Raw genomic sequence first — 13,330 nt, 5'->3', positions numbered from 1 at the left:
CCCCCAAAGTGCTGCTGCCGGGGGGGGCTGGGGCAGTAGTGCAGTGGGGGGGTCCCGGTGGGGCACCCAAAGCTCCCCCAGCTGGCACCCCCGGGGCCTTTGCAACTCCTGACTGGACACGACAAAACCCACGAGGACAAGGGGAAAAACAACAAAAAAAAAAAAGGACAACGGAAAATTGGGGGGGTTTTGGGGGGAGGGGGGGGGAGTGGCCCCCTCCCCCCCCCCCAGTGTCCTGCAGCGCCCACCATCCGCGGCGCTTGGCACAAAAATCGTCTCCTCTCAGCCCAAAAAAAGACAAGAGAACCCCCAAAACCCCAATTCTGGCCCCAAATTTGGGGATAAAGGGGGGGGGGACACAGCGGGGGTCACCCCAGCCGGGGCAGACCCAATGGGCTCGGGTGGGGGGTCCACCAGCCCTGCACCCCGATGGGCTGGGGTCCCCCTCGCCACTGCTGTGCCCCCCCTGTGCCCCCACCTTGCTATGGGGGGGTCCTGGCCCTCACCCCACTATGGGGGATGGGGGTCCCAGCCCCTGCCCTACTATGGGGAAGGGTCCTGGCCCCCACCCCAGCCCCCCAAATTGCTGCCCGGCCAAAAGTGCATATGGCCACGGCCCCCCAGCCGGGGCAGCCTCTCCCTGTGCAGCCCAGAGCCCCCTCCTCTCCTCCCTGCTCTTCCTCCTCCTCCTCCTCCTCCTTCCAAAGTGCAGTTAGTTTAATATTTTAGCCTCTCAGGGAGGGAAATAAATGCTTAAAAAATAATAATCTACGAAGAGAAGGACAATAAAGGGAACGCTCGACCGTCGGGGCCCTTCCCTGTGCAAACAAACAAAATTCGTCAAGTCCTGGGGCGGGGTGGGGGGGTGGGGGGTGGCTGTTGGGGGGCACAGCAGGACCCCCACCCTGGGCACAGCATCCCCTTGTCCTTACAGGGGGACGAGAAAGATTTGGGGTGGGGGGGGGGCCAGAGCGGGGCACAGGGTGGGGGTGGTGTCGTCCCTACACCTCCTGGTCCTCGAAGACCTCGAGGAAGAGGGGGGGGAAGAGCTCGGTGGGACACTCCACCTTCATGTGCAGGAAGCGGCTGGCGTGGCAGGCGCCGATCATCCGCAGATCCGTCACCTTCATCAGCAGCTTGGGCCAGAAGTGGGGAATGTTGTGTTTGCGGTAGTTGATGTAGTGCTCAAAGGCCAGCAGATAGGTCTCCTGGCACTTCTCGATCTTCTCCACGCAGATCAGCCCCGTCCGGTCTGCAGGAACCCAAGGAATCGTCAGGGGATGGTGGAATTACACAATGGTTTGGGTGGGGATGTTAAAGCTCATCCAGTCCCACCTCTGCATGGCAGGGACACCTTCCACTGTCCACCTTCCACCCTGTCCCAGAGTGCTCCAAGCCCGGCCTTGGACACTTCCCTTTGTCAGGTCCCCACCACCCTCACAGAGAGGAATTTTTCCCAATACCCCACCACAATCTCCCCTTTTTGGTTTAAACCTCTCCCTGCTGTCCTGGCATTCTCTGCCCATGGAGGAGTCCCTCTCTCAGTCCAGCACTGCAGGGATTCTCCCTCCCACAGGGCTGAGTGTCCCAAACACCCCCTGGCTGTTGAGGTGCCCACCCCACAGACCCACCTCAGCCTGGCAGGGGTCCCTAGGGGACCAAGCCTGTGCTCCTGGGTGCCCTCTTCATGCTCCTGAAGCTCTGGGAATTGGGGTGCCCACCTCAAATCCACCCAAAATCCAGGGGGGCATGATTTCCCACCCAATGCACCCTGAAGGTGTTGGGGGGCTCTGGCATCAGGGTGCCCATCCAACACGCGCCAGGACAGTGAGGACTTTGGGCATTGGGGTGCCCACCTAATGCACCCCCAAATGCTGGGGACTCTGGCATTGGGGTGCCCACCCAATGCACCTCCAAATGCTGGGGGTTGTGTGCAAAGGGATGCCAGCACAAAAATCCCCATGGACACCCTCTGGGCATTGGGGGTGCCCACCCAATGCACCTCCAAATGCTGGGGGTTGTGTGCAAAGGGATGCCAGCACAACAATCCCCATGGACACCCTCTGGGCATGGGGGTGCCCACCCAATTCCCCCCAAACCTGCAGGGGATCTCTGGCATCAGGGTGCCCACCCAACCCCTCCCCAGGACAGCAAGACCTCTGAGCATTGAGATGCCCACCCAACAAACCCTCTGACCCCCTGGCCACCGGCATGTCCATCACCCCCATTACCTGAGGACATGAGCAGCACAGCCTGGAGCAGGGCCACCTCGGTGTCATCCAGGTTGAAGGCAGAGAGGGACTTGCCCAGGTCGAAGATGGCATCGGAGACGACGCCGAGGCCGCCGTTCTTGAGCTGCTCCCGTTTCACCGCCATCTCCCCGCTCAGCGTCAGCGTCTCGCTCTCGGGGTCGTAGCGCACGGCCGCCCGCAGCGACATGATCTCCATGCAGCACCCCTTCAGCAGGATGATCTGGTCCTCACAAGGCAGCTGGGGGCAGTTTTGGGGGGGGGTTGGTGTGATTTAGACACTGGGCTGAGCACCCCACACCTCCCAACGTTCCCAGCCTGCTGTTACCTCTGAAAACATGGGCAGTTTTTTGGCAAAGTCGACCACGCGGGTGATGGCCGGGGTGATGATTTTTGTAAACTCGCTGAATGCCTCCAGGTCGACTTTGTCCCCGTCAGGCATGGAGGCCATAGGGGACTGGCCGATGTCCTCAGGCTGTAGGGGACACAGTGGTGTTGGGGGGTGTCATGTCACCACGTGTCCCCTGGGACCACCACAATCACTGTGGCGTGATTGTGTCACCCCTGGGACCCCACAGCACTGGGGGCATTGGGGGCTGCAGTGTGACCGTGTCCCCCATGGTGGACATTGGGTTTGGGGGTGCAGTGTGATTGTGTCACCCCTGGGACCCCACAGCACTGAGGGCATTGGGGGGTGCAGTGTGACCGTGTCCCCCATAGTGGACATTGGGTTTGGGGGTGCAGTGTGACTGTGTCACCCTCTGGGATCCTCACGGTGGGCAGTGGTGTTGGAAGTGTGATGTGACCATGTCGTGCCCTGGGACACCCATGGTGGCACTGGGGGTGTGGTGTGACCATGGTGTGACCAACCTGTGCCCCCCACAGTGGTGTTAGGGGGTGCAGAGTGACTCTTTCCCCTCCATGACCCCCACAGTGGACAGTGGCACATGGGGGTGCAGTGTGACCGTGTGCCCCCTCTGGGACCCCCGTGGTGGGCAGTGGTGTTGGGGTGCAGTGTGACCCTGTCCCCCCTCCCTGAGACCCCCGGGAGGCTCTGATGTGACCCTGCCCCCCCTCCTCTGGGGCCCCCATGTCACCGGGAGCAGCCGTGGCAGGGCCAGTGCAGCAGCCAGGAGAGGGAGCTGCATGACAGGGACAGTGACAGGGCCAGCGGCAGGGCCAGGCCAGGGCCACCTGCAGGCACAGCTGTCCCCTTCGGTCACTGCTCACCCCTGAACCCTTTGGGGGCGACCAGCTCAAGGACGCTGAGCAATGTCCCAACCCCCCTCGACTGCCCAAGGACACGGTGACATCCCAAACCCTGGCACTGCCACCACGTGCTGAGTGCCCAGCAGATCCCAGCTGGGGCAGGGGTGGTGACAGAGTCCCCCCCCACCGCATCCCCTCACCAGGAATTTCCGCTTCTGCTTCCAGTGGCTGCCCTGGGCGTTGGTGCTGCGGTGGGCTTCTGTCACAACGTGGATCAGCTCCCACTCCTCGGCGCTGGGGTTGGGGCGGTGCTGCAGGGATTTGATCATCTCCTCCTTCCGCCGCCGCTCCCGGTTCTCCTCGATCAGTTTCCTCTTGGCTACCCGCTTGGAGTCATCCAGCACCACTGACGGAACCGCCAGCATCAGCGGGGATCCCCCCACCCGTGCACCCCACAGTGACCCCCCAGCATCAGCGGGGATCCCCCCACTCGTGCACCCCACAGTGACCCCCCAGCATCAGCGGGGATCCCCCCACCCGTGCACCCCACAGTGACCCCCCAGCATCAGCGGGGATCCCCCCACCCGTGCACCCCACAGTGACCCCCCAGCATCAGCGGGGATCCCCCCACCCCTGCATCCCACAGCTGCACCCACACTGACCCCTCAGCCTCCTCCTGTGGCTGCTCCAGGCATCCCAACTCACCCCACAGCACCATGGCCCCAATGCACTTCCCCAAAGCCCCCCACTATCATCTGGGACCCCCACAATCAGCTAAGACCCCCTCATTCGTGCATCCCACCCCACTGCAGCATCTGAAATCCCAGATTGCTCCTGCAGCTGATCTGGGTACCCCAAAGTGCCAGGACCCCAACCTGCCCTGGGGTTCAGCAGCTGATCTGGGTACCCCAATGTGCCCCACCATGCCAGGACCCCAACCTGTCCCACCAGCCGAGCCCCCCAGTGCCCCCCAACTCACGGTCCATGGCCATGCCCACGGAGATGCACTTCTTGAAGCGGCACAGCTGGCACTGGTTGCGGGTGATCTTGTCGATGACGCAGCACCCATCGTATTTGCAGGAGTAGGTGGGGTGCAAGTTCTTCTGGATGGTCCGACGGAAAAATCCCTGGGGAGGGAGAAAAGGGGGGACACAGTGAGCCCTGCTGAGCCTCCCCTGAGCCCCCCAAACCCCCCCTGCCCCAGCTCACCTTGCAGCCCTCGCAGGTGATGCAGCGGTAGTGGTAGCCGGTGGCCTTGTCCCCGCACACCACGCACTGTTCATCTTTGTCCAGGTAACTAGGGATGTACCCTGGGGGGACCCCCGAGTCAGGGACCCCCAGGGCACCCCGGGGCAGGGCACCCAACAGCAGGGACTCGTGGGGTGCTCCATGACAGAGACCCCCAGAGCACGCCATGACAGAAATTCCGATGTCAGGGATGCCCAGGACATCCCAGGGCAGGGCCCCCCCACAGCAGGGACTCACGGGGTGCTCCATGACAGGGATTCCCATGACAGAGACCCCCAGAACACCCCATGAAGAATTCCAATGTCAGGGACGCCCAAGTCAGTGGCCCCCAGAGTGCTCCATGACAGGGTAACCCCAAGTCAGGGACCCCTGGAGCACCGTGCACCAGTGACCCTCCCACAGAGCCCACATCAGGGCCCCCCCAGAAACCCTGAATCAGGGCCCCCCAGAAACCCCAAATCAGGGACCCCTGGAGCACCGTGCACCAGTGACCCTCCCACAGACCCTACATCAGGGCCCCCCCAGAAACCCTGAATCAGGGCCCCCCAGAAACCCCAAATCAGGGACCCCTGGAGCACCCTGCACCAGTGACCCTCCCACAGACCCCACATCAGGGCCCTCCCAGGAGCCCTGAGTCGGGGACCCCCTGCACACCTCACATCAGAGACCCCTGGCACATGCAGCATCACCCCCCATGCCAGGGATGCCCAGTACATCCTCCCCTCTCCGTGCCTCAGTTTCCCCTCTGTCTGCACCCAGCGCTGTCTGTCCTGCCCCTGCCCCTGTCCTGGCACGGGAAGGGTTAAGGCTGGGGGTGAGTGGGGGGTGCCCGAGCCCCCTGCACCAATAAAGCCCCCATTATCCCATTAACCGGCAGCGGGGGGGTCCCTGTCCCCGTGGCACACAAAGACACACTGTCCCCGCTGCTGTCCGGGGTCCCCCTGCCTGGCAGCCCGGCAGAGCCCCCCCAGCACCAACTGCTCAGGGAAACTGAGGCACGGGGTGGTCCCCAGCACCCTCCTGTCCCCCCCCAGGAGCCCACCCTCGTGTTTTGGGGGGGGGGCAGGACGTGGCAATCCCCGAGGGGTGGGGGAGATGGGGAGGGGGCTGAATGCCTGGGTGCCACCCACAATTCGAGGGGGGTCTGGGAGTGCCGCACCCACCCGGGACCCCACAAACGCAGGCGTGGGGACCCCTCGAGCGCTCTGCAGGTGCTGGATGTGGGGGTCCCCGGGTGTTTTCCCCACTCTGGGAGCGGGGAAGGTGCAGGGGATGGGCGGGAGCCGCACGCCCGGGTCCCCACGGCCCTCCCCCGGCAGGTCCCGCCGGCGCCGGCCGCTCCCCGCCGGGGAATGGGGCAGGGCGGGGGGCAGCGCCCGCGGGGCCCCCCTTATCGCCCACCCCAGGGCGCTGCCGCCCCGATAGCACCGCCCCGACCCACGGGGAGCCGGGGGGGACGAGACCCTGGGGGACCCTGCAGGGATGGGGGTGCAGGGAGGGAATTTGGGGTGCCCGGGATACGAGGGAGACCTCGGGCTGCCCACAGGGACATGGGGTGTCCGGGCAACGACATGGGAGCTCCTGGGGTGCCCACAGGGGACACGGGGTGTCCGTGGGACTCCGGGGAACCCAGGGGTGTCCGTGGGACATTGGGGTGTGCAGACACAGGAATCTTGGGGTTCCCATTGGGGACGAGGGGTGTGCATAGACTTTGGGGGACCCAGGGGTGTCCGTGGGACATTGGGGTGAGCAGACACAGGAATCCTGGGGTTCCCATTGGAGACGAGGGGTGTGCATAGACTTTGGGGGACCCAGGTGACACACGGGGACCCTGGCAAGGATTCGGGGTCCCCAGGGTGGCCCATGAGGTGCCTGGGTGAGCCGGGGGTGCTCAGCAGGGCCAGGGGGTGCCTGGGTGAGCCCGGGGTGCCCAGCAAGATTCATGGGGTGCCCGGGGGGGTTCAGCAGGAGCCGCGGGTGCCCCCCCGTACCTGACATGCTGCTCTTCACCAAACATTGGCTGCTCTTTCTTTTGCGCTTCCCATCCAGCCACCTGCGGGAGCGGCGGGGGGGGACAGGCTGGGACCGTGCCCACGGATTCCCGCTGCAGCCGCCCCCCCCCAACTTCCAACAGCACCCCAAAATCCCCCTCGGACCCTCTTCCCTGCTGGGAATGGGGCACCCCCCGCCCGGGGGTCCCAACGCGGCGATGTCACGGGTGGGGTGCGGCTGGGGGGGGTTGGAGAGGGCCCTGGGGAACCCCCCCCACCCAGAACAGCTCTGCCGGGACCCCCCCACCCCCGGGACACGGCACCGCCCCGGGGGGTGGGATCGGGCTGGGGGGGGGGGAGAAAGGAGGGGAAGGGAAAGGGTGGCGGGTGGGGGAGGGGGAAGGGAAAGGGTGGGGGGAGTGGGGGAGGGGCGGGGGAAGGGTGGGGGGGAGGGGCGAGTGGGGGAGGGGCTCATTCACGGTCAAAGACAAAATGTCCTTTTGGCTGAGCGGGGAAGTGACGTCATCGGGGGCTCAGCCAATGGCGGGCGGCGGGGGTCCGCGCGCGCCCGGCCCCGCGGGGGGGGGAAGGGGAGGGGCACCTGCGGGGGGGGGGGCGACCCCTGGACCCCGCACCCACCCCCAGCTCAGGGGGGGCTTCAGCCCAAGGTGACCCCGGACCGGCCCCCCCCGCCCGAAAGAGCCCCGGGGGGGGCGGGGGGGTGAGAGGCCCCCGAGGGGAGAGGCACGAGTGGGGGGGGCACCATGGAGGGACACAGGGACACCTGGGCATGGACACACCTGGTGACACGTGGGGTGCAGGGGGACACCCAGGACACGTGGGGATGATCCCCAGAACGGGAGGGACGGCTGGGGACATATGGGGTACGGGGGGGGGGGGGTGCTGGGGGACACCTGCGGTGCACAGGACATGGGGACACCCAAGGAACGTGCGTGGGGACACACGGCGGGGACGGGGACACGAGGGACACCCAGGACAGAGGGACACACGGGGCATGGACACATAAATGACCATGCAGGGGGACACACCAGGCACGAGGGACACACCAGGCACGAGGACACAAGGGACACAGTGGGCACAGGGACACACCGGGCACAATACAGGGGACAGAGCGGGCACAGGGGTGCAGCAGGTATGGGGACACTTGGGGACACACACGACATTCGGACACAGAGGGCACAGGGACGCGCAGGGATACCCCAAGCAGTGCCACACGTGTCCCCCGCGTGTCCCCGCGCTGGGGTGGGGGCTCACCGGGTGTCCTCTGGCTCCGACAGCGGGTCCAGGGTGCTGGGCTTCTGTTCCATTCACCGCAATTCCATCAAGGAGCGCTCAGCACCGACCGGGGGGTGGGGGGGGCTCCGGCGCCACGCGGGGGCCACGGCGGGGTGGCCACGGCGGGGCGGCCACGGCGGGGGGGCCACGGCGGGGCCTACGCCGCGCACCCCATGGTGCCCCTCAGTGCTCAGCACCGCGCAGCATCCCGGGCCGGACCCTGCGGGACGGCGGCGTCAGCCCAGAGCACCGGGAGGAGGGGAGGGACCAACCCTAGGGGACACAGAGGGGACCCCCAGGGAGGGGTGGGATGTATGGGGCACCCCCAGGAGGTGTGGATGCTGATGTGGGGGTGGGTGTGAGTGTGCAAGGGTGTGTGGAGTGTGTAAGGGCGCCCAGGGCTGGGCAAGGGCATGAGGGACGTGTGAGAACTCAAGGAGGGAGCGACGTGCAGGGTGTGACAGCAGCAGGGCTGGGCCAGAGGGCAGAGCGGGGTGAGAGTGTGCACGGGGAGGGGGTGAAAGGCACAGGCGTGGGAAATGCACAGGTGTGCAAGGCTGTGGGAGCACTGAGGGAGGGGAGGAGTGTGCAGGGTTGGGGAAGAGCGTGTAGAGACGTACGAGAATGTGCACAAGTGTGTGAGTGCGTGTACGGGTGTGCCACGCCATGGGAGAGCATGCACAGGTGTGCAGGGCACGTGTGAGTGTGTGCACGGGCGTCCAAGAACATGTACAGGTGTGTGAGAGTGTGCACAGGTGTGCAAGAACATGTACAGGTGTGTGAGGGTGTGGCAGCAGGGAAGGCGTGTGTGAGAGTGTGTGCAGGGTTGTGCACAAGGCTCTGTGAGTGTGCACAGGTGTGGGTGGGTGTGCAAAAGCTCACCCAGGGGTGTGAGAATGTGCCCAGGGCTGTGAGTGTGCAGCAAAGCACAAGCACACACAGATGGGAGCTCCCCACACCTTTGGGGCAGGGCTGGGGGGGCCCCCAAGAGGTGGGGAGAGCGTTGGGGAGGGGGTGCAGAGGGCAGCCCCTCCCCAGCCAGGGAAGCCCCTCGGATGCTGAGCCCTGACGTGTTCACTGCACAGCTGACCCCCCCCAAATCTGGGGCTGGGGGTGACTCTTGCTCAGGGGGATGACCTATGGTGTGGGGGGCGATTTATGGGGCAGGCGGTCACTTACGGGATGGGGGGCGCCGGAGCTCCGGGCGTTCCCTCCTCCGCGAGCTCTGCTGTGGCAAACACACGATGTGGGGGGGGGGGTCAGAGCACGGGCAGCACCGGGGGGCACCCCCCGACCCCCCCGGTGACGGCAGCAGCACCCCCGGCTCTCGGTGCCCACCCCATTCCACATCCCAGGGGTACCCAGCACCCGATGGGGTGGGGGGCCCTGCTCACAAACCCCCCCCCCTCCTCCGTGACCCCCCGGTGACCCTCCCGGCTGAGAGGGGCGCGGGGGGCCCTCAGCCCGCGGCGGGGGGGGCGCGGGGGGGCGGCGGCGGGCGCGGTGCCCAGCCCCGGGCTCCTCCGCTCCGCGCGGGGACAGCAGAAAGTAGGTCACGTTTGTCTTGGCCGCCACAGAAATTCCTCCGGCGGATTTAAAACGCGGCGGACGGGGCTGGGGGGCCCCCCCCAGACACCCCCAAGCCGGCCCCCTTTGCTGCCCCCCCCCCCTCAGATGAGGAAACCCCAACCAGCGAAGGATGGGGGGTGAGGGATGCTGCACCCATGGGTGCACAGAGCACCCTGCGCGCCGCACAGGGGGTTTGCGGGAGGGGGTCCCGCAGAATGAGGAGGGGGCGTCGCCAGCAGCAGCTTCTTCAGGGAAACTGAGGCACCGCAGCCCACCCACCAGCCCGGGGTACACTCCGCACCTCGAGGGCGGGGAGGGCTCATGGGGAATGGACACCCCTCGCCGCAGCCTCAGGCCGGGTTTGGGGCCGGCGGTACCTATAGAGCCGGGGGCTGCAGCAAATGTTTGTTCCATATGGGAACGGCGCGCCGAGAACTTCCAAGTATAGGCACTGGCAGGGATCCAGAGCTGCGCGGCCCCCGCCGGGCACCGGCCCCCCCGCCGCCCCCCGCCCCTCTCCCCCGGGACCCGGCAGAGCCCCGACACGCTCGGTGCATGTGTGGGGCTCGGGGTGCAGCGACGTGGCGGTGGAACCTCTGTGGGGTGGAATATGGGCTGTCCCCAAAGCCGGCGTGCGGTGTGGGTGGGCTTGGCCGCCCCGCCTCAGTTTCCCCACTGAGGTGGCCTGGTGGGTGCAGCCCCAAACGAGAGAGGTTTAGGGCTAAAGGCGGGGGGGGGGCGGCGGCGTTTTAGGACGGGGTTCGCCACCCCAGCGAGACCCCAGCAGCCCCCTGACACCCTCGGCATCACCGGCACCCTGGGATCGCCCGGCGGAGCCTGCGGTGCCGCTCCAGGAACCGTCACTCGAGGAATCCCGGGCGCGCTGGGGCGGCCCAGACAGACAAACACGGGAGGCGGCTCTTCTCGTCCTCCTCCTCCTCCTCTTCCTCCTCCTCCTCCTCCAGCGGGACACGTGTGATGAGCGCAGTCAGGTCTCAGCCCACCCTGCGCCGCCGGCACCCAAACCTGCGCGTCCCACCTGCAGCACCAGGTGCTGCTGGGTGGGTGCTGGGTGCGAGCGGGGTGGCAGCCGGCGGGAGCCCCCCCGGCGCCCCCCCAGCCCAGCCCCACGCCCAGGGGAGCGTTTCTGCTGAGTCGGGTGGTTGCAGGCGGCTGAAAACAACCCGGGGGCAAAGTCCGGGGCTGGGCCGACGGCGGGAGCCACCTCGCCCCAGCGGGGGCACCCAGAACCCCGCTCCCCACGGACCCCACCCCCGGGGACCCCCCAGACAATGGGACGCCCCTCCACAAAGGCACTGACCGCCTGCGTGGGTGCCGGGGCCGCCCCACTGGGCCACTGCCGTGTCCCTGCCCCCCAGCACAGATGGGCTCCGAGGGTCCCAGCGCCCCCCCAGCCCAGCTGCCAGCCGGGTCAGGGAGGTGAGGCCCTAAGCGCTTTAGCCACGGTGCCAATTAGCGTGATTAGCACGGGCTGGGGGCAGGGCAGCCCCGCGGCCGCCGGCCAGGGATCCCCGGCCATGCGGGCACCGGGGCAGCGTCACCGCGGGCACCGGGGCAGTGCCATGGTGGGCACCGGGGCAGTGTCGTGGTGGGCACCGGGGCAGCATCACGGTGGGCACCAGGGTGGCACAGATCTGCCTGACAAACCTTGGCTGCACCAGCTGGCACGACCGTGCTGCGGGAGTGTGGCCAGGCACAGGGCACCTGCCGTGCCACGGCTGGCGGCACCCGGCACGCGCCGATGCCCGTGTGTGAGGCTGTGCCAAGTGCCACACGCGTGTCTGCGTCTGGTGCTGTCACACACCTGTGCCAGTGCCCGGCACACCATCACGCCCAGTGCCATGCGGTGCTGTGGGCACGTGTGGCAGTGGGGACAGCGTGCTGTGCCGTGCTGTGCTGTGTCAGGAGGCTGCAGGAATCCCAGGCATGCACAGCAGCTGGGCAACCCGAGCAAGGGGGATGCCACGGGCCTGACATCAGGGCAGCCCACCCAGTGCCATGGGGGCGCTGCATGGTGCCCCCTCCCCACACAGGATGGCTGAGCCCAGGTTTGTGTCCTCCCTGTGGCTCACGGCTCATTGAAGCCACCACTCGTAGGACAGCTGGTGGCTGCAGGGCTGGTGACCTGTCCCGACACTGAGAGGGCACCCAACGTTGTGGCCTTGAGCCTCTGACAGGTCCTGTGTCCGACAGGTCCTGCATCACCACAGAAGGGACTTGCACCATGACCCAGCCCTGGCCCTGCAGCCCCCACAAAGCCCCCAGGATTGCCAGGAACTCTGCATCCAACCAAGGCCCCCAGGATTCCCAGGAACTCTGCATCCAACCGAGGCCAAACCAGCCACTCCTTCCTGCCGTGTGTGAGCATTCAGCTGTGCCTCCTTTTCCCCATCCCACCGGAGCTGCCTGGCAGAGAAAGAGCCACACTCCCATATCCCCAGCAGCGTGTCCCCTGTGCCAGCACACAGGATGTGGCTCATCCCGATGTCACTGGTTGTCCAGGCTGCAAAGGTCACCCAACAGGGTGACCCCCGAGCGCTTGGTGTGTGCTGAGTGTGCCCAGGCTCAGCTCTTTGGGGTGGCTGCGGGCCCCGAGCCCCGCGGGGTGCCCCTGGCCCCAGGAGGTGTGCCGGGACGCCGGGAGCTATTCTCAGCCCTTGGCACGGCATGGGACGTTTCTAAATCGGGGGCTCTGGTTCACGTGCACGGGGACGAGCTCCTGGGTCCCCTCCCCGCGGGGCCCTGCTTGAAGGGGGGAGGTGGCCACCACGAGGTGCCCAGCGCGGGCACCCACGAAGGGACACACAGGGACAGGCACCGGGACACGGCACCGGGACCGCCCGTGGGGAGCCCGTCCCCCTTGAGAAGGGGACACAAGGGACAGCGCTCGCAGTGTTCCTGCAGTCACCCGACCCTGTCCGAGGGTCTGCAGCGCGGGGGACATCCCGAACGGCACCGCCCCTGGGGGCGCGACCCCGCTGCGCCCCCCGCCCGCATCCAGCCTGAGCGGGGCCCTGGCAGCGCAGCCCGCGCCCGCCTTCGCCTACACCGCGCCCCCCTTCTCCTCCTCCTCCTCTTCCCCCCCAGTCCGGAGGGGGACCCAGGCGTCCGGCCCCGCCCCCACGCACCGGCGGCTGCGCGGGGTCCGGCGGGGCCGGGGGTCCGCGGGATGGGACCCCCGGGGCTGCCCCGCCGCTGCTTCGGTCTCCGCTGACCCGGGAATGCGCTGGCGGGGCGAGGAGCGGAGCCGGGGGATTGGGGGGAGGTCCCGCTTCCTGCAGCCGCCGCCCGTCAGGAGGGGTCCGGGGGTGCGCCCGCAGCCCCCCCCGTGCCTGCTCCGCACGGTGCGGGACACCGGGCGCGTACGGCCCGCGCTCCCCGCTCCGGGAACCCGTGCGCGGGGCGACCCCGCGAAGGTCACGGCCGCGGGAGGGAAAGGGGTGCCGGGGAGAACCCCCACGCGAGGATCCCGCTCCGCCGGCCCCAGGGCCCGCACCATTGCGGGGGGCACACGCAGCCGCACGGAACTGCCCTGGGGAGGGGGGGACGCGCCGCGTCCCCACCCTGCGCCAAGACCCCCGGGCAGGGGAGCCCCCCCAAACCGGTTCCACCGGGGTTTGCCCGCGCCCCACGGCGGCCCCAGCCCCCCTAGCGCTCCAGCCGAGCCGCGGGGGTCCCCGGTGCTATCGGGGGTCAGGCGGGGTGAGGCGCAGCCCGGCCTCCCGGTGCGGCTCCGGTGTCGGTGGC

The 13,330-nt window shown here is 67.5% G+C and overlaps 1 protein-coding gene across 1 annotated transcript; it reads right to left on the bottom strand.

Annotated features, from left to right (window-relative positions):
* Positions 1-962: 962 nt before the first annotated feature.
* On the bottom strand, positions 963-8,102 carry THRA (thyroid hormone receptor alpha). Its single transcript, XM_066566987.1, has 8 exons — positions 7,973-8,102; positions 6,698-6,759; positions 4,668-4,768; positions 4,438-4,585; positions 3,659-3,864; positions 2,578-2,724; positions 2,232-2,490; positions 963-1,252 (listed from the first exon to the last, which is right to left on the bottom strand). The coding sequence occupies exons 1-8, from the start codon at positions 8,023-8,025 to the stop codon at positions 1,002-1,004; spliced, it is 1,227 nt and encodes a 408-aa protein (XP_066423084.1). The 5' UTR covers positions 8,026-8,102; the 3' UTR covers positions 963-1,001.
* Between the last annotated feature and the right edge of the window lie 5,228 nt (positions 8,103-13,330).

Source organism: Molothrus aeneus, chromosome 28 (assembly GCF_037042795.1).
Source record: "Molothrus aeneus isolate 106 chromosome 28, BPBGC_Maene_1.0, whole genome shotgun sequence".
Taxonomy (NCBI): Eukaryota; Metazoa; Chordata; class Aves; order Passeriformes; family Icteridae; genus Molothrus; species Molothrus aeneus.
Note: the sequence above shows the minus strand (reverse complement) of the source record. Positions and strands in the feature narration are given on the sequence as shown.